This window comes from Oculina patagonica, chromosome 12 (genome assembly GCF_052425735.1).
Source record: "Oculina patagonica isolate OP01 chromosome 12, crgOcupat, whole genome shotgun sequence".
NCBI lineage: Eukaryota > Metazoa > Cnidaria > Anthozoa > Scleractinia > Oculinidae > Oculina > Oculina patagonica.
Genome location: NC_135769.1, coordinates 14,588,410 through 14,614,493, shown reverse-complemented (window position 1 = coordinate 14,614,493; position 26,084 = coordinate 14,588,410). Strand labels below are relative to the sequence as shown.

General features: G+C 40.2%; 2 protein-coding genes across 4 annotated transcripts in view; one reads left to right on the top strand and one right to left on the bottom strand.

The window, feature by feature from the left end:
- Positions 1 to 5,188, top strand: part of LOC144632712 (gamma-glutamyl hydrolase-like) — a 47,501-nt gene extending 42,313 nt beyond the window's left edge. The window contains exons 7-8 of the mRNA XM_078491422.1: positions 2,617 to 2,754; positions 5,052 to 5,188. Coding sequence (XP_078347548.1) covers positions 2,617 to 2,754; positions 5,052 to 5,170 — 257 coding nt within the window. The 3' untranslated portion in view covers positions 5,171 to 5,188. The remainder of the gene's footprint in view (positions 1 to 2,616; positions 2,755 to 5,051) is intronic.
- LOC144632717 (uncharacterized) overlaps positions 4,834 to 26,084 on the bottom strand; it is a 74,653-nt gene continuing 53,402 nt past the window's right edge. Inside the window, exons 4-6 of one of the 3 annotated variants that reach the window (XM_078491431.1) lie at positions 21,540 to 21,692; positions 5,703 to 5,863; positions 4,834 to 5,211 (exon numbers count right to left, since the gene is read on the bottom strand). In XM_078491431.1, coding sequence (XP_078347557.1) covers positions 5,173 to 5,211; positions 5,703 to 5,863; positions 21,540 to 21,692 — 353 coding nt within the window. In that variant the 3' untranslated portion in view covers positions 4,834 to 5,172. Of the gene's footprint in view, positions 5,212 to 5,377; positions 5,864 to 21,539; positions 21,693 to 26,084 lie in introns of those variants that run through there. The other 2 variants (XM_078491433.1, XM_078491432.1) reach the window with 2 other exon arrangements.

Here is a 26,084-nt window from a genome sequence, read left to right as displayed (position 1 = left end):
ACCCGAGAGCTATCTGATGGGCGGACTTGAGCTCTGCTTACGTATTGGTTGACAACCTTATCTATAATATGAACAGGGAAAAGATTTCTACGTAGGATACGAGTGAGGTTCTTAATATCATCATGAAAGCCCAACCAGGAATTGTTGATTTTGTAGACCCTGTCAACCAGTGTTCTTACAAGACCAATTTTGTAAGAGAATGCAGTAAAACTAAAATAGTTCGTAAGGAGCCCTGTGAACGTTTTCTTACGGAAAACTGAAGTCTGGAGATAAAGAGGATTGTTATGAACTAAGACATCTAGGAATGCTAATTTATGATCTACCTCTTTCTCCATGGTAAAACGTATGTTTGGGTGTTGAGAATTGATGCCGTGTATTTATACTCGCGCGCATTGTTCCATGTCTCGCGCATTTAAATGCTGCACGTTAAATTTAAAATGTATCACGAATGTCGCGTATCACGCATGTTACGCCATTGCTTGTAAAAAATTCAACTTCAACTGTAAACGATTCCACAACTGAAGATGATCGTTGGAACGATCGAAACATGTCTTGCAAACTAAAAGTTGTTGTACATTTTTTAAAAATATTTGTTGAATAATAACAAAGGATATCCAGAGTTTGAGTAGCCAATCAGCGCGTGCCAAAAACGCTATCCACTGTTTTAGTATATACTGAGGGGGACATGGGGGTTTGCGGTGTTGCGGTGACCTCAAACCCTACGGTGTGCGATGTTTGTGTTTTAATCTACGGTGTTCGGTGAAACGAAATTATTAGCGGTATAACGGTTTCTTGTCTAACATTTGCATAACTACATTTAGCCTTTTCCGCTAACTTCGCTCTCGTTACCCCACTCGCTTCGCTCGCGGAACCCTACTCGGGAGACTGTTCGCAGGCTAAACTACATTTATAACCCAATCCTAATACGTTTTTATTGATAGGTAACTTGATTATATTGCGGTGACGGTGTTTCATCAAATTTTCTTGCGGTGATGCGGTGTTTATGTATTATTTTTGCGGTGTTGCGGTGTTCAGGGGCCCCCCACTCTCCACTAATATTCTGTATACCGCAACATTCCAAAAATAGGCCCTTACGAAAATACGCACCCTCTTCTCCAGCCCCGCAAATAAGCCACCACCCCCCCCCCCCCAAGCCTCAGATGCAAAAAAAAAAACCTTTCCAGCAGTAAACCCTCCCCAATATAAGTCCATGCACGGGCACGAGTAAGCGTCGTGTGGTCCGCAAGGTGGAGTCCTTTTCCAGTTCCTGATGCGCGGCTTTTACAGCGCAGTCAATAGGAACGTTGATGAACAGCGACTCTTCGTCAAAAGACACCACGATCGAATCAACTGGTGGTGGATACGAAATGAGCCGTGTTAGTCACTGTAAAATTCGAGCAACCTAAGATCAAACAAGTACGGCCCAAAAGACGCCGTTGACCCGGCTAAGAAAGACAGCGTGGTTTACATGATTCCCTGTGAATGTGGCAAAGTTCACATCGATGGGAGTGGTAGACCTATGGAAGACAGAATCAAGAAGCACAAGTGAGACATCCGACTTGCCCGTATTCAGTGCTGCGCCGTTTCAGAGCACGCACAGACAAAAATTTATTGAAAAGTTTATTGATCGTGGTCCTCACTGGTTCACACGAAGGGTCAAAGTGGCAATTCACATTAAACTTCACCGTAACAACGTCAACAAGGATAGAAGAATTGAAATTCCAGAAGCATGGATCAAAAAACACAACAACAGAACTATACGACAGCAGACCACCGAAGGAACAACAATACACCGGAACAGCGAGGATCGAAATACACTAAACACAGCTGTGGAAAACCAACCAATCACAGCGAGGCATCGTGTGATAATAAGGTTACTTAATAAGGTTACGCATAACCAGTCGACCTTATCGCCCGATAAGGTGATAGTGCAAATTACCCTTAATAAATGAACTGTAGTTAGAACTGTTGAGCTTGTTAAAACCTTTTTTTGCGGGCCCAAGAGAGGCCCGCAACCCTAATCTTGACAGTGACCAGCGGATTGCGTTTTACGCGTGCGCGCCACGTTTATAAACCAGGACCGAACCGGAAGTTGAAATTTTTTGTTCTTCCACTAAGCACGATCGGAATGCGAAAATGTGTTAATCATGACAGTTTGTCGTAACACCGGAAGAGAAAAATCTGTACTCCAAGAGCGATAATTTTAAAAACAGCTTGTCACATTAGATAAACCTTCTGTGACATTGAAGGCGTTGTGTGTTGCTCTTGAGAACATTGTATCACAGATAAACCACGGTAAAGCGAATAATTTCAACAACGGTTATTGTCGAGAAATTCGTTATAACACTGACAACATAGCGAGTTTACCGACTGAGAAAAATCACATCTAAATTCACACTGCACCGCGTGCTAAAAATCCTTGTGTGACGCGTTACTCAGAATAATTGTCTATTGTCCATTTGATCATTTCAGTCCTCCTTGTTCAGTCGTTTATTTATAATTATCGGCACTGCCAACCAGTACCTTGTCTAAGTGCGTCAAAGCCCGCACTTTCTAACCTGTGGTTACCACTAGTATTTGTTAGTAGTTGAGACAGGTTATTTGTGTTCTTTGCAGGGAAACGATATCCAGTGTACCTCTTTCACTGGCACCCTGCAAAATCTCAGTTTGAATGGCGTAGAGACCTGGACATAAAACATTCATTTAGAGCTGTTCTAATTGGGCAGTACTTTGCAAATTTCTTTATAAGACAAGGTAAGATATATAGAGGCTTGTTTTATTTCTTTGCCTTTGGGTCAATATTTTAGCATAGCTAGCGCTGGTCAATAAGTTTCTGTTTTAGAAGCACTCGCTGACTACACACATTGGCTATTTCGCAGTTAACTATCGTAATGGTCACGCCCTCATTATTTCATTACTACGGGTGCAACTTTTTTCTGCAGGATCCGCTGATGGAAAGTTTCCGCAATAATAATTCCTCTTTTCCACCAAACATGAACAAGCAGACAGCGTCCCAGTCTCTTATCGCTACTTTATCACCAAAGCAATTAAAGTAGCAACCAAATAAATTAGACTATTATTGTGACAAACCTACGTTTTTACTAAGGTTGCATCATGGTATGTAATTCCATTTGTGAGTAACTTGCAGAAAAAACGCAATAAAAAAAATCCCCTGAAAGAAAAACCGCATCTCTCAGTCTCGCCAAACGCCAAATCTCGATGATTTGGTAAGTGCAGAATGCAATATGGAACAATTGAAAGTATGATGTTTTATATATGTTCGTGTTTATTTGCTTTATTTTACTTTCGGAAAAACTGTTCACAGGCTACTTGTATTCTTTCCCAGGTGTTCCTTACTCTAATCTTTGCAAACGTAACACGACACTTTTGTTCGTTTGTAACAAAATACTTTTGTCTTCCTTGAAAATGCGATAACATGAAACTTTTGTTTTTTGTTTGTTTTACGGCGGCATCGATGACATTGTTTAATTTAATTAAGTTACGGTTTAGACTGCACGAAAGACGATTCTCAAAAACTAAAGAAACAAATCTAATCAAAAAACATATTTTTCGACAGGTTTTTTAAAACGCAGTACAGCTAGGATATTTGTTTCCTGGTTATCAGGTGTTCACGCCGAAAATCCCGGTGCAAGTTTTTGCATACCTAATTACGAAAGAGCTGTGAAAGTCTCAAAATCTAATTTAATTAATTTGCGGTTTTTACTTGGCGCCAAGAAGTCTGCAGGAAGCCTACCGCAAACACGTAATACAAGCGATGTTCATAATAGTTCCAGAAAACAACGTAGACTAATCTGCGCATGCGTTTGGTGTAAATTACGTTAAGTAGTACCACAAGGAGAGCAAAGGGTTTTCTGAAACAAATATATACCTTTGAGATCGTCATATGAAAGTAACGTAGATGTGCTCCAGGTTTTACCTAGGGGTACGGTCAGGTGCTCCCCACCCCCACCCCCTCCACAAGGAATAATTAATTAATTAATTGATATTAATTAATTAATTGGCTATTAAAGTTTACACCATAGCGCTTTAGGGGTTTAGGGGTTTAGGGGTTTAGCGGACGACAGCCCCGACAAACCATCACAATAGTGCATTCTGCACTAAAAAGCTACCAATCCGCAAAATTAACCCATTGGTGCCTGGAGATTTTTTATCAGTAAAAGCACATTTTTTGAACATTTTTGACATGAGCTAAAGCTGCTCCAAACCGCTCAAAAGGGCACTTGCTAAATGAAAGCATGCCCTTTTTCCCACTAGCATCGCATTTTATCGTTTTATAACATTTTTGCTGGGGCACACGCAAATGTCGAACGTTGAAGATGTTTTTTGGACGACAAAGTGCCCCACCACTTTTGGCTTTTAGTTTTATCATTTTTCTTTCGCTTTTCCTTTTTCCCCTTCTCTTATCTTTTAGCTGCAGTTTTTGGTCCTCCACTGGGCTTGCTTTCAGTTCAAGAATTCCCGAGATAGCATCATCTAAACAGGAAAATTGTTGCCATGAATTCGAAGTAGCCAATTCCAAGTGTGGTTGAGGCATATTTTCGTTCGAGTTTTTCACTCAAATTTCCGTACATTTTCGTGAGTATTTTAAGCTCAATTAACCCAATCAATCTGGTCTGGGTTACATTGGAAAGTTCTTTTCCTCATGCAGAGATTGAGTATAAGCGATGCCTTTTTTGTTTGTCACAGCCAGTTTTGGCCTACACAGGCTCCAATGGGTTAAACTCCCACAAACACTATGTGCCTGCACACGGTAGTCTTTCTCCTAGATTGTAGTTAGTTACTAATAGTTAGTTACTAACTTGATCTCCTCGATTATTATATTTGACAGATGACTTTTATTTAGTTTACACAAGAACATATGCATACATGTTTTGAAGTCATTTGCCTGCTGAAAAACAATGACTCATCAAGCCATATTTAAATTTTACAGTGTTGTATGAAACATTGGAAAAAGGCGTTTAGTAAGTACATAACCAGTAGGAAATTCTTGAGATTTTAGGTTAACTGCATCGTCACTGTTTTCTCCACAGCACAATACAGTGGTCATCAATTCCCCAGTGAAGAGGAAGAGAGAGCCGCGTTAATTTTTAACTACAAACCAACTGATGTACAAAACTACTTGCCCTTTGTACAAGCCTACTTTTTTTAAGTTCACTTGCTTGTAACGTATAATGCACAAAAATAAACGAGCTAGAGAGAACAAACAAAAAATAATTAAAAGTTACTGATGGCAAGTTATTATGAAAGGAATTTTAAAGGCGGGAAATATACTGAAAGAGATTGTGCAAGCCGGCGGGCGGGCGGGCAAGCAGGCTGGCAGGGAGAAAGAAGTTTCTAAATTAAAGGAGTCGCAACATTACTTCAGCAGCAGAATATATTTTATACAACGTTCCAAGATAAGCATAACAACGTTTTGTCTTTTATGGACATTATACAATGATGAATCAAAAATCCAAAACAATGTTACCCACTGAAAGGGCTTAATACCCTTATTTTCGCGGGGACTGAATTTCGCGAGATTTGGAAGAGGCAAATTTCTTGACACATAAATATCGCAATTTTGCAGAAATATCAATTTGCAATGACCTAAATTTCGCAAAAAGCAGGGTATCAGATTTCGTTTTTTTGAAATTGCAAGTCCCGCGAAAATGAACAAAAATAAGGGAAACTGAATGTTACACCTTCATCTTCTTGGATCCTTTCAGCCTTTCTTCATCGTTTGTGTCGATGTTCCTTTTTGATAAAGTTTCTTTGTTAAACAATTCAGGAGCATACTTAAGGCCCGTAACATGGGCCCAAAGGCAGAGTTCAACCTTGTGTTCATTCCATTCTCCTTGGGAATCTGAAAAAAATTAAAGCAATCTTCATTATTACTATCACCTTTACATAATGCCAGCATTGCTTTCCCTTAGGGTCAAGCCCTGGGTCAGCCACAGCGATGTGCTTGGGTATATAGATCTTATAATAATAATATCAATGACGATAATGATAATCATTATTTAATACTGATGAATTAAAAAATTGCATCTAAAGCTCCAGCTAGACGGATTAAAGGACGCAAATTATGATTTTTTCCCCTTTCACTGCTGGGAGTGAAAGGGAGGCACGGTGGCCTAATGGTTACTGCGCCGGACTCTGGATCGAGCGGTCAGGGGTCGAGCCCTAGCTGGGGTCACTGTGCTGTGTTCTTGGGCAAGACACTTAACTTTTATTGTGCCTTTCTCCGCCCAGGTGTATAAATGGGTACTGGCGCCATAATGCTGGGGGGGGGGGGGGAGGAAGGGGGTTCCCTGCAATGGACTAGCATCCCATTCAGGGGGAGTAGAAATATTCCTAGCCACTTAATGCAACGGCATTAAACAGCATTTGGAGAGGCAGTCACTGAACCACCTGTGACGTTGTCAATTTGCATGTCAGTGGATTTTTGTGATAAGCAACTGATACAGCTAGGATTGGCCTTTTCACAGGACTGTTCATTTTGTATATCGACTGCATTCTGACAGAGATAATCGAAAAAAAAGCATCCGTTTTTGGTACGAAAGGGGTGCTTAAACAGGCCAATACACCTGTACAATTGATGAAGGTTCCCTTTTTAAGAGAGGGAAAAAGAGCAAGAAAAAATTCGGAACGGTTCAGCCCAACGAAAAAATTGACTTATGCACATGTGCCAAAGTAAAATCTTGTAAATTTGTACATGGAATCTTTATCAAAATGTTGTTGCAGCCTGAAAAAGTGCTTTTCTAGCAAAAAAAATGTCGTGTATAGTGGTTATGCACTTAACTTTGAGATAGCTAGTTTGCAGGCATGCCTCTGAAACAGAGGAAACAACATTCTAAATGAACATAACATGATTAAAAATCCCAACTGGCAGGAGGCAGACCAGTTGGCTATATATGTTGCTGCAGCATGAAAAAGTGCTTTTCTAGCAAAGTTTACGCAAATCTACCATCGTAGCACCAAAAAAATAATCATTTTAACAGTGACAGAAACGCGTTTTTCTGAGAAAATTCAGCTGTGAAAGTGCTAAAAATCACGTGGAGGTTTAAATCACTCGAGAATTCCTATAGTTCTTTGACTTTATATATTTTTGGTGGTCAATGTTTTTTTTTTAACTTAGAAAGGTGTATTTTTAATTGAAAGAGGAAATAATTAATGAACGACTGATGTTAATTTAATACAGAAACCCATAAGGGTTTCTGTTTAATATTAAAGGCCATGCAACTAGAAATGAATAACTAACTTACTAATTAACTAACTAACTAACTAACTAATAATAATAATAATAATAATAATAATAATAATAATAATAATAATAATAATACCTTGGTGTGGATGAAAGACAAATACCTTGGTGTGGATGAAAGTGATGGTATACAGCATGCCAAGATAAAAGAAAAAGTGAGGAAGGAATACTACCGCAGAGTAAGGATGGTCCTAAAAACGGAGCTCAATGCTGCCAATAGATTTGAGGCAATCAACACCTTAGCCATCCCAGTGGTGACTTACAGTTTTAACATAATCGACTGAAGATGAGTGAAATCGAGAGATTAGACACAAAAACAAGAAAACTACTCACCCTGTCAAAGATGCATCAAACATGTTACAGCCCGCTACACCCGCAGGGGTAGCTTTGTAGGAAACCCGAACTTGACTTGTATTGTACCCCGTGGGTACCCTACAGCGGCGTCACGTGCTCGCATCGTGTTCGCTGTGCTCAAGTTGTAGTCCATGCACAATCGAAGCTGTGAAACAAAGATTGTTTGTACACCAGAAGCCGTGAATAAAGACGTTGAGTTTAACAAAACAAAACAAAAGCAGATGTAGACAGACTCTACCTCCCAAGAAATGCTGGTGGTAGGGGCCCTATCCAATTAGAAGCCTCTTACAAAACAACCACGATAGGGGTCGATACATACCTAAAGAACACAGATGATGCCCTAGTCAAACTAGTGCAAGAACATGATGGCAGAAAGAAATTGTACTCTATACAAAAGCAAGCAGAGCAATTCAAACAAGAACTAGACCTACAAATCCCAGACAAACAAGCAGATGAAACAACCACCAAATATGCAAAGAGAACCAAACAAATGGCACGAAAAAAGACCCAAGAAAAATTAACAAAGCAGTGGGAGGACAAAGCTCTCCGTGGGAGATACCCAAAGAGAATAAAGGAGCAGATGTTGACCACCACAAAACCAACCAGTGCCTGAAAAGCAGTGGACTGAAAGCAGAAACAGAAGGATTCATAATCGCAGCCCAAGACTAAAGCCTAGCTACCAGATCATACCACGCCAGAATTATCAAAGACGGTACTAGCCCCCTATGCAGGATGTGTAACAAATACGACGAAACAATCGACCATTCGTGGCTGGGTGTCCTGAACTTGCAAAAACAGAATATATCCACCGACACGATAAAGCAGCCGCGTATATACATTGGAATGTCTGTCACAACTATAATATAGAGACATCAGAAAAGTGGTATGACCATAAACCGGAAACAGTTACAGAAAATGAGGATGTCACAATATTATGGGACATGACCATACACACAGACAGGAAAACAACAGCCAACAGACCAGATATAGTGGTTAAAGACCACAAAACGAAAACCTGTAAATTTATTGACATGGCAGTACCATCAGACCAAAACACATCCGTGAAAGTCACTGAAAAACTACCCAAATATAAGGACTTGGAAATCGAAACAAGCCGAATGCGGGGCATGAGAACAGAAACGATACCAGTTATCATTGGAGCACTTGGAGCTATCAAAAAGGGACTAGAGATTATATTGGAAGACTCCCCGGCCAAATAAGCATCAGTGAACTACAGAAGATAACCTTGCTGGGTACAGCGCATATTTTGAGGAGGGTGTTGTCAACCTAAAAACTGGCTACCCTTTAGTGCCCCAGGACCATGGTTTGGTCTCGGCGCTAAGGACTTTAAGCAAACATTACGTAAAGAACATAACCATAATAATGATAATAATAATAATAATAATAATATTAATAATAATAATAATAATAATTATAACAATAATAATAATAATAATAATAATTATAAGAAGAAGAACTATTATTACAGAAATTGCAGAAAGTGTGTATTGTAAAGAGTTTCAATAGTTTTCCTGTTGTTTTTGATTGCTACTCGCGTACGCCAGATTACATCAAACGCACAATGTAACTGAAAATGAACGATTTATTCCAAAAACGCAACAGAATTTATGACAATATTCATCTGTTGTTCGACCAACGTCGAGCACACGTTTTCTTTTACAACATCAACCAAAATATCTGCCGCAAAACTGACAAAGTGTGTTCAACTCCAGCATGGAGTTCACAGCGGTGAAAATCATCAGTCAACAACCTAACAACAGGATGATTAGAAGGCAAGATAATAGGATGCTTCTCCTCTTCTGGTAACAGTGACTTTTTTAATTTTTTAAGAAATTCTAGTGAGCAGCACACAGCAACAGATCTTGTCAACTTGCCTTATTTTCTCCGACCGGTTTCGTCTGATCAAACAGACTTCATCAGGGAGTTTGAACAAGATACATAAAGGAACTTATTTTATACCTATGCTATAGAGTACAAATCACGTTCCAACTAGGGTACGGTGTGAACAGCAAAAAACACCTACAGAATTGCGTACAGGATATGACTAAAATCCTGCAAATGTGCAATGTTTAATTTTGGGGCTCACGGTTTTAACGTTAAATCCGTGAGCCCCAAAATTAAACATCGCACATTTGCAGGATTTTAGTAATATCCTGTACGCAATTCTGTAGGTGTTTTTTGCTGATCACACCCTAGTTGGAACGTGATTTGTACTCTATAGCATACGTATAAAATAAGTTCTTTTATGTATCTTGTTCAAACTCCCTGATGAAGTCTGTTTGATCAGACGAAACCGGTCGGAGAAAATAAAACAAGTTGACAAGATCTGTTGCTGTGTGCTGCTCACTAGAATTTCTTAAAAAATTCTCCCTCCAACACGAAGAAAACAACTAGTCGGACACATAAATGGGTTTAAATTGGCCAGGTTGCTGTCCTTCAGTGGACCATGCTGTTTACATGACGCAATTTCTTCAGTAAAACTTTCTTCTTGTACATGAGATATCAACCATTCTTCTGCATTTTGTATCTCTAAACCAGTTAAAGGGCTGTCAATTCTTTCCTCTTCTTTCACTCTTGAGTTGCTAACGAATCTTCTGATCCAAGCAACAGTTCTTAGCAAGCGACTATATTTGCTGAACCTTGTGAAATCAATAAATGGCTCTTTGGGTTGCACAACACAACTGACACTAGCTTTACTCTTCCTCTCTGGGTCAACAATTTCACTGGAAGGTTTTGACCTTAAATCCTCGGGCCAATCTTTTTCGGACTCTTGCAACCAAGAGGGTCCTTTCCACCACAAAGGACTTGCTCTTAACTGACTTGCAGGTAAACCTTGGGTAGGTAGATCAGCTGGGTTCTGCAGTCCTGGACAATACCTCCAAACACTGGGATCCAAGAACGACTGAATTTCAATAACGCGATTAGCAACAAATGGTTTCCACTGTGAGGCTGCTCCTCTGATCCAGTGTAACGTTGAAGAATTGTCGTCCAACAAACAATGCGGCTAATGGGACAATCAATTGCACCTTTGACATAGGTATAAAGTCTAGCAGTAATTACAGCAGCCATCAACTCTAAGCGCGGAAGGGTAATCTTCCTTACAGGAGCCACTCGGGTCTTGGACATTACAAGACTGGTAGATACCTTTCCATCTTCACCAACAACTCTCAGATAAACTGCAGAGGCATAAGCAACTTCTGACGCATCACCAAATGCGTGCAGCTCCACTTTAGGGTTCTGACTTAATGGCAAATCAGTGTAACATCTCGGAATTTGAAGTTGTTCAAGTTCAGAAAGCTCTAGAACCCACTGATTCTATTTTAATGAGACTTCCATGGGAATTTCTTCATCCTATCCAACACCCTTGGTCCACAAGCTTTGAAGAATTAATTTTGACCTCACTAAAAAGGGTGCGATTAAACTAATCGGATCAAATATCTTTGCTGCTAAGGACGCCACCATTCTTTTAGTGTACACTGTCTTTGATCTCGACTTAACAATGTCCACATCAATTGCAAAGACAAGGTTGTCAGTGCGTGTATTTCACTTTAATCCTAACACTTTCGTGATTGGATGTGCTTCTGCTAGACCACTTTCCAGGCTGACAAGACTACCTGCTGCTCTGTCCCTCTCTGGTATGGCCTCCATAAGCTCAGAGGAATTGCTTGACCATTTTGTCAAATTAAAAGCAGCTTCAATGAGATCATTTCAAAGTACGATCTCCAGAACTTTGTAATGGAGCCATTGTCTTCTTCACTATATAACTTGAAAAGATCAAGGATCTTGATGAAGTCTGCCATCTTTAGAAGCCTATTAAATTTCTCAGCGGAAATGTCTTTAATATCCACTATGGCATTAGTGAGTTTTGAGTAGTTGGTTGGGTGACCGTTGTCCTGAAGCCTGACAACTTGAATCCTCTCCACATGTTGCAAATTGTTTGAAAAATGTCTCACAAATACCAGGATGGTTATAAGACAAACTACTACACTAGAAACTGATTAAAAGATAATAGCTAGGAGGCTATTTTTGCGAAAAAGAGGCAATTTCTCACCTTCTACTGATTCAGCAAATTTTCAAGATGGCGGACCCTGCCATGTGGTTGCTAAGTTTATGACGGGACAAAGGCTCAAAATACATTGTGGTACAAACAAGCTAAGGCGAATAAAAGGGGAAAACACGAAAACAATTGATCTTTTAGTAATAATTGGGTTGTAAACATAAGAAAACGACTTTTGTAATCAAGAAAGTAGCAGGAATGTTTTTTTTTTACCGTTTCCATGGCAACTGGTGGAAAGCAAAAAAGATAAAAAGTGTGAAATGTGGCAAAATACTAATTTTAAATACGTTTGTAAAAAGACTTTATCGCTTTTAGGCGTGTTTTTTGCGATTTGTATTGGAGATTTTACATTACTTGTATTTACAAAGCAAAACTTATCTCCACTCTCCCCCCGTAAAAAGCATGTCATATCTCCCTTATGCACCACTTTCCGTCCTGGTAACAAGTGGATTGAGAAAATTCAGGCCTTTAGCTTTAATTTGATACCAATTTCACTAGGTATTAAGGGGGGTGCTACGAAAACCTATTTTTAGGCCCCTTTTGAAATTTGGCTCATGGACTAATAAGCTCAGTAGCACTTTGCTGTAATTTCAGCGTTTCCTGAACATTGTCTCTCCCTGAAGCAAAGTCATCAACATACTGTAAGTGTTCCTCAAGATTTCACTCGATGCAACAGGGAATGTTTCTTTACAACTTTTCACATGTTCTTGAATAGTGCCAATGGCAAGAAACGGACTGGAAACAACGCCAAATGTGACCCTGGTCATTCTGTAAATCTTAAGCGTGGCCTGGGGGTCCAAATCTCTCCACAGATACCGGTGCGAATCTCTGTCTTCTTCTTTTAACCGAGTCTGCAAGAACATCTTCTCTATGTCACCCATGATACCAACAACATTCTTTCGAAAACGGAGAAGAATTCCGACCAAATCCGGTTGTAATGCTGGGCCTGGCTCTAAGCAGCTGTTCAGAGAGACACCATTACTATCTTTCGCCGATGCATCAAACACGACTCTTGTCTTGGTTGTCTGTTTGTCTTCCCTGATGATCGCATGATGAGGGAGATAAACACGAGACGCCCATCTGTCGGTGTAATTTCATCACAAGGTACTTCTTCAGCAACACCATTCTGAACATACTTGTTAATCGCTTCTCTGTATGACGCAGCTTTCAATGGCTCATGAAGCAGCTCCCTTTCTAGATTGTACAACCTTCTTTCCGCTTGCCGGTAATTATCTTTCAATGAAACACAATCTTCCTTTCATGGTAAAGATACTTCATAGCGACCATCATTGTACGTAAGTGTCTCTTTAAACTTCTTCAAGACCACATCTTCTGCATGAGTAGTAGAAATTGAACTTTCAGCAGGTCTAACACCAACGGACTCCAAATCCCAGAACTTTTGAAGTGTTTCATTCAATTGTTCCTCGACATTAATTTGAACATTCCTAGACACAGTACATTCTTGGTCATGACCACCTGTTGGCCCACAGAAGACCCAACCCAAAGTTGTGCGAACTGCAACTGGCTCACTGGAACCCCCTCTTACAATGTCTCTTGACACAAAGTAATAATAGAAATCCAAGCCAATAAGCACATCAATCTCCTGTTCCTCTCTGGGGAATTCTTCAGGAAATACTATGTTTCGAAGGTGAGACCATCTTGATGGATGAATATCCACAGCTTCAGCTGGCCGGCATATTACTGGTTTAGTAAGTGCCTCAATACCTTGAGGCTGTCCTGATTTGTCAATAGGTGCCACAGTTAACGCAATTCTCTTCCGCAAAGTGCTCTTGGTGGCCTCTCCACCAAATACAGAAACAGCAATTTTAACACTCTTTTCATCAAGACCAAGCTCATCAATTACACTCTGCCGAACAAATGATGTCTGAGAACCAGGATCAAAGAAACATCTCACAACTTTTGAACAACCATTTGATCCACACAAAATAGCTGGCACGGTCTGCAGAATCACCTTTCCACCTGAGCTCACTGCAACAGAATTTGCCACAACTGGGGATGACACAGCAGGACCTGACGACGAGGGTGGTAATTCAGGGGGTGATTCCACTTTGACTTCTTCCAAGGGAGGACGAGCTGAATCCTGATGCAGGAGACTGTGATGTCTGCCTTGGCAATGCTTGCATGGGAGGTTACTGGCACACTTCAACTCTATGACCAGATTCAAGGCATCGGAAACACAGGCCTTTAGACGTTGCTTTCCTGAATCTTTCTTTCACAGGTAATGACAGAAAAGTGACACATGACTTCAAACCATGGTTTTTGTAGCAAATGACACACTTGCTTTCTTGCGTTGCCGCACATAATGCAAAGGTGGATGATTTTCGTGACCGGTGACCGGTTTAGACGTTGACCGGTGACCGGTTTAGACGTTGCTTTCCTGAATCTTTCTTTCACAGGTAATGACAGAAAAGTGACACATGACTTCAAACCATGGTTTTTGTAGCAAATGACACACTTGCTTTCTTGCGTTGCCGCACATAATGCAAAGGTGGATGATTTTCGTGACCGGTAAAACTTGAAACGACCTTCACGATTTCCAGGATTCTCTTTGACGAAGCTTTCGAATCAAGAGAAGGAGGCTATGAAGACTCTTTAGCTCTTATCAATTGTTCCAAGAAAGCAAACAGTGTTTTCACTTCCACACAGTCCTGTTTAGCTTTCTCCTCATCAAGCTCTAACTCCTATTTTTCCACAACGTCTTTTGGCAGCTTGTCGACTATTAAAGGTACAAGAACTGGAGCCAAAATTTCAGAATTAAACTTTTCACCCATGGACTCAACAGAGCGAACGTGACCTATCACTTCATCGTAGAATTTACGCATGGAGGTTGCATCATCAGAGGTCAAACGTGGCAAATGAATCAAGGATCTTACATGCGCATCAAGTATTAACCTTGCATGCCCGAATCTTTCTTTAAGGATTTCCAAAACTGGCTTCTAATTCGCTTGTACCACTGCAAAACCTTTCACCGCTTCAGCAGCCGAACCCTTTAGCGATCTCGTCAAATACTCTAATTTTTGGGTAATTGTGAAGAACAGCTCCCGCTAACCGACTGTCGGTCGACTGTTGGTCGTTTGTCGGTCGTCTGTCGGCCGACAGTCGGCCGTTTGTCGTCCGTCTGTCGGCCGTCTGTTGGCCGTTTGTCGGCCGGCTGTCGGTCGTCTGTCGGCCGACAACCTGCCGACAGGTTTTGGCTATGATGTCGGCCAACTGTCGGCCGACAGCCGGCCGACAGGCGGTGATGTGTCGGTAAGGTGTCGGTAAGATGTCGGTAAGTTGTCGGTTATACAGTAACACTAACCTTTTTGTTTCTTTATGTTTTTCCTCCGTAACGGACCCCAAAATTTATGAGAAATTGAAAGGAAAGGTATATACTCCTGAGTTTCGGTCATCACAGCCTAAAACTAGCTTCTGCGCTGCCGAAATCGACCGGAGAATTTACGCGAACACAGCTACTCCATTTTTCTCCGCCATATTGGATTGGTTAACTTAGTCTCATTCCCCCTCGGAAGGGGTCGCAAAGGATTCTAGGGCGACTTCAGCGAGTGCGTGTGTGGAGAAGTTTTTGCACTGTTTTGGCCTGAGTTTTGGATAAAATCATCTTCGAACGTGATTTCATTGCTTGCCTTATGGACTTTAAGTTACGTAGGTGATATATTTATAAGAGATTGAAGTTTGCATAAAAGAAAATGTTGGCGAGGAGTCGATTTGTTTTGTAGTTAGTACCGTAGTACAATGAAATACAATGTTTATAAGTCTCATCTGTTTTAATCGCTTTCTGCATTGGGTTTACTTCTGTGTTTACTGCTCAGTTTTACAGTAAAATGTCTGTTTTGGGAAACTGTCGGTAACCTGTCGGTGGGCTGTCGGTGGCCTGTCGGTAGTCTGTTGGTAACCTGTCGGCCGACAGTATACCGACAGTCGGTTAGCGGGAGCTGTTCTTCACAATTACCAATTTTTGGACATCTGCCAACGACGGATTGTCAACTACCGAAACTGTGACCTTCCACGGGAAAACGTACATTAACGATTAACCGGTAAACGACTTAAAATTAACGACGAACGAACGACTAGTAAACGACTTTCTGGAGCCATTTAACGACTTGGCGAATGCTTTGAACGACCACGCCAAAAATGTAAACGCTTTTCATTAACGATTTAACGAATGACCTCGATTCTTTGAACGCTTTTTCCAAACGATTTTAACGAATACCTTAACGATTAACAGTAAACGACTACGATTAACAGTAAACGACTTACGATTAACAGTTACTGAAGTATCGTACGGTGTAAACGAATAGATATCCAACGCTTCGATGTTGTCAAGCAAACGACATAAAATTATTTGTTGCGATTGTTATTGTAGCGCAGCCGACTGAATTATATACAGCAGACAAATTTCTGTTGGCTGTTAGTGGTTTGGCCGCCGAAAAACACACAATCAGACATCTTTACAAAGGTTTATAGTGTTTTATTACTTACCGACCACACAATCAGAGTTTAAAGAAACTAAACAAAGTTTCGACTCTGGCAGACGGCAAACCATGCTGGCATAAATTAACCACATGCACAGCGAACAAAGCACATCAATGATTCCAACACACCAAAATAACCCGCATTTCTCAAACAATCGCTTAATAGAATTTCAGTTCTTCGACCAGGATAACATAAAACCGCTTTAAAGATCATTTTGAGGGTTTCTCTTCCATACTCCATGGTCTCAAAGTCGTAAAGTTTTGGCTTCGATCGGATCCGAACGCGTGCAAACGATCATGAACTCATCAGCTTGTCCCCAGACTACTCCGTGCAAAGCATTGTCATAGCATTGTCATTGGCCTGGGGACAAGTGTTTTCATGCGATCGGCCTGCGATCGGTCGAAAACGTGGTTCCTTTGGACATTCACGTTAAAATATAAATTCCAAGTTCTCAAACATTCTCCAATGCTGAAAAGGAATGTTGTTTGCAAAAATGCTGATCGAAAAGCGCTTAGAAATTGTGACTAGAAATGTAGCTATCGTGTTGGAAACGAACGATTTCACATACGAAGCTCGGCACACATGAGAAGTTTCGCCGAACAGAACAGTTCATTTAGTCATGATTTAGCAGTTGCCGGGGAATAAGGTATGTTTGTAATGTATGTTTACTTCTTTTCAACGAATAAACGAACTTGAATTGCTACTTGCTTGCTTGCTTACTCGTTCACTACGATGTTAATTATTACATGTTATCAGAAAAAATGTTTTCTGCGAAAAGTACCGTCGACTGCAGATTGTGGATATCGATATCAAATTGAGCTCAGTTTTAACTGCTTATAAACCAAAAACTGACCAGCTGATTGAATGAGGTTTCGATCAACGCTTCAAACGCCGTTCAGAGGAAATTTCGACGCTTTACTTTTAAATTGAACGACTTCTTAAACGCCGTTCAGGGGAAATTTGAACGACTTTTTGAACGACTTTTACTGACGACTTTAACGACCTGTGAAAACAGTTCAAACGATTTCTCTAACGATTTTAACGACAAGGGAAAAAAGCTTAACGATTTTCCAAATGCTTTTAACGATTTTCTAAACGATTTAAACGCCAAATGAACGATTAACAAACGACTTGAAGCGTTTAACGCGAAGTCGTTAATGTACGTTTTCCCGTGGAAGGTCACATTACTTTTATCGACTGATAATAGGGTTGCCAGTTCAAAACATTTCCGTCAAAGGTTGGTAGATTGATCTTGGGTAGCTTAACTTGTACTTGAGAAGACAACTGGGATGCGGGTGGATTGCTTCCTAACAATTGCACTTCGGGAACATGTTTACTTGCCAAAAAACTTGTCATTTTGGCCATGCTTTCAATTACACGCGCTTCGTAGTCATTATGACTCGCACATTCCGTATCAATGTCTTCATCCTCTAACATTGTGCACATCGTGGCTTGCACTTCCTGCAAGTCGTTCCACTTACTAGCGACGTTATATTTCAACACTTGAACTCCTGCATTATTATCTTGTTGTGACAAGGCTTCGTCGATTAACTTCAACGTGTCTGTGACAGATTTTCTCAGGAATTTTCTCTTTTTCTTGATAGCTTCTAATTCTTTCGACATTTTGAAACACCATAAATTTCACTGACCTCAAATAATCGCAACAACACAGTTTCTGCACATTCACAGAAGTTCCACTCGATCAAGGAGCTGATGCAATACACGTGTTTTGGCGCCAAATCGCCGATGCAATTTTCCCTTTCGTAAACGGTCGATGCCATTTCTTAGAACGGTCGTTGCCATTTGAAACGGTCGATGCCATTTATACTTTGGACCAAATCGCATGAAAGGATCTTCCAAACTTCTTGAGAGTATCAGATGTTTGTTTAGAAATGTCAAGCGATTCCAAAAATTATTTTGGTTTTCTAGTTGACGAAATATCCGAGCGTCGGTATACCATAAGATCGCTATGTTCTCGACACTTGTAAAAAATTTGGCTCAGCCCGGAAGTAAGAAATATTGAAACAGAAAACTGCAGAAAACCTCACGCAAACGAATGAATGGATGAATATCTCCATTTACTTTAGTAACCTAATGAGAATATTCTATGCCTGTTTAGAAATGCCAAGCGGTTCTTAAAATTATTTTGGTTTCGAAGTGGACGAATTCTTCGAGCATGTGCATACTATTAAACCGCTACGTTCTCGACATTCGGCATGCCGGTATGCACAAGCTCGAAGAATTCGCCCTGAATTCGTCCACTTCGAAACCAAAATAATTTTAAAAACCGCTTGGCATTTCTAAACAGGCATAGAATATTCTCATTAGGTCACTAAAGTAAATGGAGATATTCATCCATTCATTCGTTTGCGTGAGGTTTTCTGTAGTTTTATGTTTCAATATTTCTTACTTCCGGGCTGAGCCAAATTTTTTACAAGTGTCGAGAACATAGCGATCTTATGAGGGTCCTGAAGGGGTAAAATGGGAACTGGGATTTGCCCATTTTGACTGGGATTTGCCTATTGTTTCACTGGGAAAATGGGATTTGGGTCACTGGGACTGGGATTCAGAAGCAAAAAATGGGCATGGGTAGAGTGTTAGTAAATGACTAAACATACCGGTACATATTTTACGCTCTGTAATATTCTTTAAGTCCGGCATAGAATAGTTAAATCGCTGAAAACTCTGAAACAAAACCACTCCACTGAACGAGTGTCCATCAAGTGGCGAGCAATTTCCGTGTAACTGATTAAGTTACTCAGCGGAACAGCTATGGAGCATGGGCACAAATGGAAATATTCAAAAGAAGTGATAGCAAGTTGTTGTCAGTCTGGGTAGTGGTAGGTAAGAGATAAAAACTTGATAGCTTTAGTTAAAGCTACTAAAAATTTCTAATTCTTTACAAGACAAGTGAACAAATGAAACTTTAGTGATGATCTTAACAGTATTTGTGATAATAACTTGCAGAAATAAAAACACGATTTTGGATAGTCCAGTCCCTACACTATCCCTTTTGCGCCCTATGAAGGGGTAAAACCCAGGAGCGAGAGGAGAGAGTTCAGGATAACTTGTATGTGCATGCTCAAAACAAACCAATCAAAAACGACAGAGAAGTGTAGCATTTCTTACATGTAATGTGCACTCCAGGGTAAAAATAGCTCGCTAAAATAAAAAATTCAACTATGCAACCAAAGTGCGCAATCTGCAAGAAAATTTGTAACCTTTGTCTAAAGTCATAATTAAAAGAATAGGTACTAAATCTACAAATACTAAATTTTTGAATTTATCATCTGTACGCGTGCATGTCCAAAGGTTCTGTGGAATATGGTTTGGTTTCCCCCCATTTTAAGGGGGGATGGGGGAGGGCGGGACGACGGATTTCTGAGCATGCGCATGCAAGTTATTTATGGACTGGCACTCCTGCGCCTGGGTTAATCCCCTATATAGGGCACCGAAGGGAAAGTTCAGGGAGTGGACTACATTTAAGACAATCAAAACAACACTGACATAATGCGCTTGAGACCAGATTTTCCACGCACTGGGAATTTCACTGCTGGGACTGGGATTTAGACAAAAAATAGGCTGGGAAATGGGATTTGGGCAAAATTTGGGCTGGGAAATGGGATTTGGGTAAAATTTGGGCTGGGAAATGGGATTTGGTACCCCCACTTCAGGACCCTCTCTTATGGTATACCGAAGCTCGGATATTTCGTCAACTAGAAAACCAAAATAATTTTTGGAATCGCTTGACATTTCTAAACAAACATCTGATACTCTCAAGAAGTTTGAAAGATCCTTTCATGCGATTTGGTCCAAAGTATAAATGGCATCGACCGTTTCAAATGGCAACGACCGTTCTGAGAAATAGCATCGACCATTTCAAATGGCGACGACCGTTTACGAAAGGGAAATTTGCATCGCCGATATGCGAAAACCAACTTCCTCGCAACAATAAACGGATCTAACACTTCTTTTGCTCGACCAATCGTCGATACTGTTTCTTCAAATCCAATATCCGGCTCGAAGGACCATGAAAATAAACGATTTACTCCAATAACGCAATGGAATTTATGACAATATTCATCTGTTGTTCGACCAACGTCGAGCACACGTTTTCTTTTACAACATGTCCTAACTTGGACTTAGTCCCCACTCGATAAATACAAAACGCGCCTTGCACAAAATCAACATAAATTTTCAGCTCGGAACAGTAACCATTATGTTTCCTTTGCATTTTAAATCGCCCATTCCAATTTGAAACGCTTCTCAGCTTTTATTCATTTTCTATTTAACATATTTCGCTTTTCATTTTAACGACTGTATTATAGAACCTTTTGTTGTAAATAGTTTTGCGCTATAGTTAATTTTTTAGAACCTTTTTATCCACATGTTCCCTATTTTAAAATATTATAAGCAATTATAATATCAAAGTCGCTTTAAAACCACACCAAACCATCGGCAATTTGTTTCCAAAACCGAAAGATCCATTGCCAAAAGATCAGACTCGTGGCGCAATTTATTCAATTCCCTGCCAAGTTTGTGACAAAAGCTACATCGGAGAAACGAAACGAAAATTTTCCACCCGACTCAAAGAGCATCAAAAAGCAGTTGAAAACAAACACTCACACAAGTCAGCTTTAGCGGAACATTGTTTTCATTCTGGCCACACCATCTCGTGGGAATCGTCAAAGATCTTACGTACAAGCACAAATTGGCGCAAAAGACGTATTCTGGAGGCTTGGGAAATTAACACTTGCAATAATCCGCTAAACCGCGATGACGGCATGCATTTACCGCACGAATTTCTAAATTTAGCCTTTAGGGACAAACATTAGCTCTCGATTTGCATATTATATAAGAACGTGCTTTTTTGTATTCACTTATCACTTTCCCCTGATGAAGGCTTTAGTTTAAGCCGAAACGTTGGGACATTGTAGATATTTTACGAACATTTTACTACAAAATTTTTAACCAGAGTAACGTTTTTATTTCTTAATGAATCAACCACCTGGTTACAGGTCCATTTTTAAAATATTATATAAAGTTGTTGTTTTATTTAAATATATAAAAATTATTATTATTATTATTATTATTATTATTATTATTTAGTTCTTATTAACTGATCAGGTGGTCTGTATGGGAGAATCTTGGCCGAGGTTGTGAGTACAGACCAAACGCGGTGAGGTCTGTACCCACGACCAAGGTCAAGATTCTCCCATACAGACCAACTAAGCTTGGTTATAATTAATAAGATGTTTATTATATGGCCAAACAAGAAAACTTAAAACACCTCTTTTCATATTTGGAAGGTATTTGTGCACTTTTTTACCTAGCTAGTAGACTTACCCTTTTGTATTAAATTCTTAAGGCAACTTCTTATTTTCTCAAGATATTGAAGGTAAAACTTCAATGAGTAATCAATTTTTCCAAACCCCGGTATGGCTTGCATTGCCTCATCTGCCATGAATGGTACTTGGCGATTACCAGCACACAAAATAGCTACAGCCAAGATAAAGCAAATTAAAACATGTTATAACAACTGCACAATGGTGTCCCATTTAAAGATGATTTCCAGTCCGTACTGCGCAATCTCTGCCTGCAATGTTTGTGAGTCTCACAAACAGAAGAATGTTTACTAGCAAAAATAAAAATTCCGGGACAAAACTTACCTTTTTCTTCATTATTAACGCCAGATATCCATGCAAAACAATAATAACAATAAAGGAAGCTCGACAGGATTTCAAACGGACGTTTTATCTCATCGTGAATTCGTGAACGGATCCATAATGGCGAACTAAAAAACTTCATGTACGCTTTCACCGAAGTGTAACGTTTCAACAAATTCAAAACAAAAATGAAAACAAACCCTGAGTCTGCGCAGTACGGACTGGAAATCATCTTTAAAAGAGTTAAGAAAACTTACAGGTAAATGGTAAAAGAGTAATAACAACTGGAATACATTGTTACCAGAGCTGTACTAATACAGTATCAACGCATTTAACTACAGCTAGCTCTGGTCGTTAAAGTTTTGGTTTTGCATATTTAATTTTTTGTCTTGCAGCCATGATATTTAGTTCCTTGAATTTTTGGTTTGTTTGTTTTTTCTTTCTGGAGAAATAAGCGATAAGGGTTATGTTACTTGCAAATGTTTTTGGCTTTAATTTTACATCAGTATTTTCTTTGACCATTATTTACTGCCATTTTTTAGTGCAGAATAGACTATTGTGATGGTTATGTGGGCTGTCGTTTGCTAAACCGCTAATGCACTAAAGCTCTAAGGTGTAAACTCTTATAAAATGTCAATTAATTTATTATTCTTGTGAAGGGGATAGGGGATGGGAAGCAGCTGAGCGTATGCCCAAGGTAAAACGTGGTGTATATGTACATTTCTTTCATATGAAGATCGCAAAGCTATATATTTGTTTCAAAAAGCGCTATGTTCTCCTTGTGGTACTATTCTTTCTAGAATAAATTACTTTGCGCTAAACGCATGCGCAGATTAGTCTCCGTTATAAACTGAAACTCTTTTGATGATCATTGCGTGTATCTCGTGCTTGCAGTAGGATTCCAGACTCCATGGCACCAAGTTTAAACCGCAAAAAACCAATTAAATTAGTCTTAATTGGAATGTCACAGCGGTTCATGTGAAAAACTTTTTTGTCATGTAAAATGGCAGCGCTGTTTTCCTAAAAAAACCGGGGGGGTAGAAACAAGGTCTGTGACCGAGTAGTGATGTTCTCACAATATGCAACGCGATCAATTCCCGATCTAGTCTGCGGTGTTTGGACGATGATGCAGCAGGCCATCTTTTCCCGCAAAATGGAAGCTATAGCAACCTCAACAACAATGCCGTGGATTCAGTGATTGTAAAAAGGTCACACCTTTCTTTCTAAGGAATTAAATGCACTGTTTTTATCGCAAAATATTGCCGTAATCAGAGAATTTTGTAATGTCTCGTTATTTTTTAGCTCTGAAATGCAAATGATTCTACCACGATTTTCTACGCACGTACGTGGGGCTCACAAATGACGTAAAACGATGAAGGACCAAGTCAACAAACAAACTCGAAACAATAGAGCTGGAACAATAGCTCCCACCGGCACGGGAAAATTGGATTGCCACGTTTTCATTGCCATTTCCGCCCTGGTTTGATTTCACAACAAAAACCACACCAACAAGAACCTTTCTGGCGACATTATCATCACTTTTGACACAACTTAGAAAACTCCTTTTAATGCTATAAATAGGAACTGAACTCTCCCACTGGCTGCCATGTTGTTGTTGTTTAACTATTGTTTTGACAATTTCAAAAATAATGAGAAGATCTACTCATGCGCCTTTGCAGTATCCGCCGACTACCGCTCCAATGATTGCTTTGAAAGTTGTGAGAACATCACTCAGATTATCGATATATGTGTTACATTTGGTTTTAATAGTTGAAGCAAAACAGGTTCCATCAATGTCGCCCTGTTTGTTTGCCCAAAAAAATGTATCAAGTTACATTCGTTTTCGAAAAAAACAACAGTGTCGTGTTACATACGTTAAGGACAAAACTATCTTGCACAGAAAGGGAAAGTATCACCTTTGCTGTTTCAATGTCTAACTAAAATTCAAATCAACAAAAGTAAACATAACAGGTACGTGTTTGGAAATTTTGTATGCACTTTGGAAATTATGTTTGCACAGCACTTACGAACCATGCTGACAATAATGCGAAACAATTACCAAGACAATATTCAATTTTATTTTGAACCTTTCATTAGCATTTTTACCCGCACACAAACATTTTTATTGTTTTTATTATAATTTTCCTTTTTCACACTTTTTATAGTATACATTTTAACGTTCACGCTTTTTATTCATTACTTGTCAAAGACTACAGACTGGTAGTCGAAAGCTCGTTTTCATCATATTTTTAACCAGAGATCGCTTTTTAATATTTTACAATGTCTTATACCCTCTTGTAAAATTAACATCACAAGACTATGACTCTGAAATAGAGACGAAATATTATATTTATAAAATCACATTTTCTTGAAATAAACCAAAACTTGTTTTTTACAATGATACGCTTTTTGGCCTTGCCTTCTTTCTGTTATACTCTAAACTGTCAGATGGCTCCGGATTTTAAGCAGGTGTTAAACATAGAGAACGTAATAGGACAGTTTCCAGAAGTGGTGGAGAAGCAGAACAACGGTGCTGATGGTGAAGCAGAAATGAGGTGAAAAAAGCGTAGAAGAGCGAAGACCGGCAGAGCCAGGGATGCTGGGAAGTGGAATAAGGAGAAGACCTTCCTTGTGATGCGAAGGACTGCACCAGATTTAGTGAACTTGATGTCTTGGCGAGCGAGATGGTGGCTAGAGTCAAACGAAGCGGTTGTGGGGACTGTCAAGTCTGATTTGTGAAGGAAGGAAAAGAAAGCAGTGCAGAATAATGCCAAGACTGCGAAGTGAAAAGGAAGGCTGGTGTCCAACTGACGGCGTACATGTATATGCAGGAGTATAGTGGGGGTGATAGGATGTTTCTGATGGTTTGCAGTACCGTTTTAATCGGCACTTGCTGAAGGTAATGTTGAAGCTGTCTAGGGCGTCCGCTGTAAAACCATTGTAGCGGTGAAGGAGTCTGACGGCGTTTAGGTGATTCAAAATGTACTGGTATGATAAGGTCTTACGCGAGAGATACGATGCCTAAGAAGCCAAGGTGTACGATGAAGCAGGTAGAGGAGTAAGGTGGTAATTGCAGCAGAAATTCAAGAACGACTTCCATTGAGAACGCAAATTGCGTAGGGCCCGGGAGCGTAGGCTTGTGCTTGGATATGGGAGACAAGGTTGGACGCCGTGAGAGGATCGATCTTTGCGATCACACGGTTCGGTAATTTTCTGTGATTTTGCGATTGTCTGCGATCCACTGCGATCGTCTGCGATCATATGGAAACCAGGCTTAAGGCACCAGGGACTGACGTGCCTCTACAGAGAAGAGAAAAAATTTAGAAGGCTATTTCAAAGTCGAAACATCCAGGAGGACAAGCCGCGTGTGTGGTGGGAGTATCCGCTGTCAACTGCCTGAATTGGGTTTCGTGACAGGGAGAGAGGTGCCACCAGCTGAGGTGGTCTGCCAAAGTGTTGTGTTGGCCAGAATTGATCACAAGAATGCTGTTGTTGTTGTCACAATTGAGTATGAAATGTTTACTGAGCAGGGCAGGGCCCCAAAGTTTAAGTGCTGCCATAATAGACAAATGGCAGGCAGAAGGCAGAAGTTGTGTTGTATGGAGTTTTAGTGCCACCGAAATCGTCGATATAATTAGTACAGCTGTATCTGAGACCATGAAGCATGTAGGACACAGCGTTCGTTGTCCATTGGCCCATCATGGCCGAAGAACGAAGACCAAAACGTGAAGCCAAGTTGAAGTATAAGAAACCTTTACGTCGATATCCGAGGAGGTTAATGTCGCGAGGGTCAATACAGAGTTGGTGGTAAGCCCGGCTCAAGTCCTCCTTGAAAAGATGGCATCCAACACCTTAAATATGGATGATGTGGATGAAAGCATCGATGCCACATCAGATTGGAGTTTGGCATGAATGGCGATCATCTGGGAGGTTAGCTGTGGTCTGACAAGGAGTTGAGGTAGACTTGCTTATATGTCGAGCCCACAGAGCACGGAGCGTGAAAGCGAGCGCGAAGCGCGAGAGCTCGAGCACGGAGCGTGCAAGCTCGGCTTGTTTCCCCTGCAAATAAATGACGTAATTTTGGTGCAAACTTTTCCGAGACAGTAGGGTGTCAAAACTGTCAAGGTGTCAAAATTACTTTTCTCAACTCGCAAGTAATGGCTTTTGGAGGCAAAAGCAACTCATGTTCATGCTCCAACGAAATGTTTTGTTCGCGTCGCTGTAC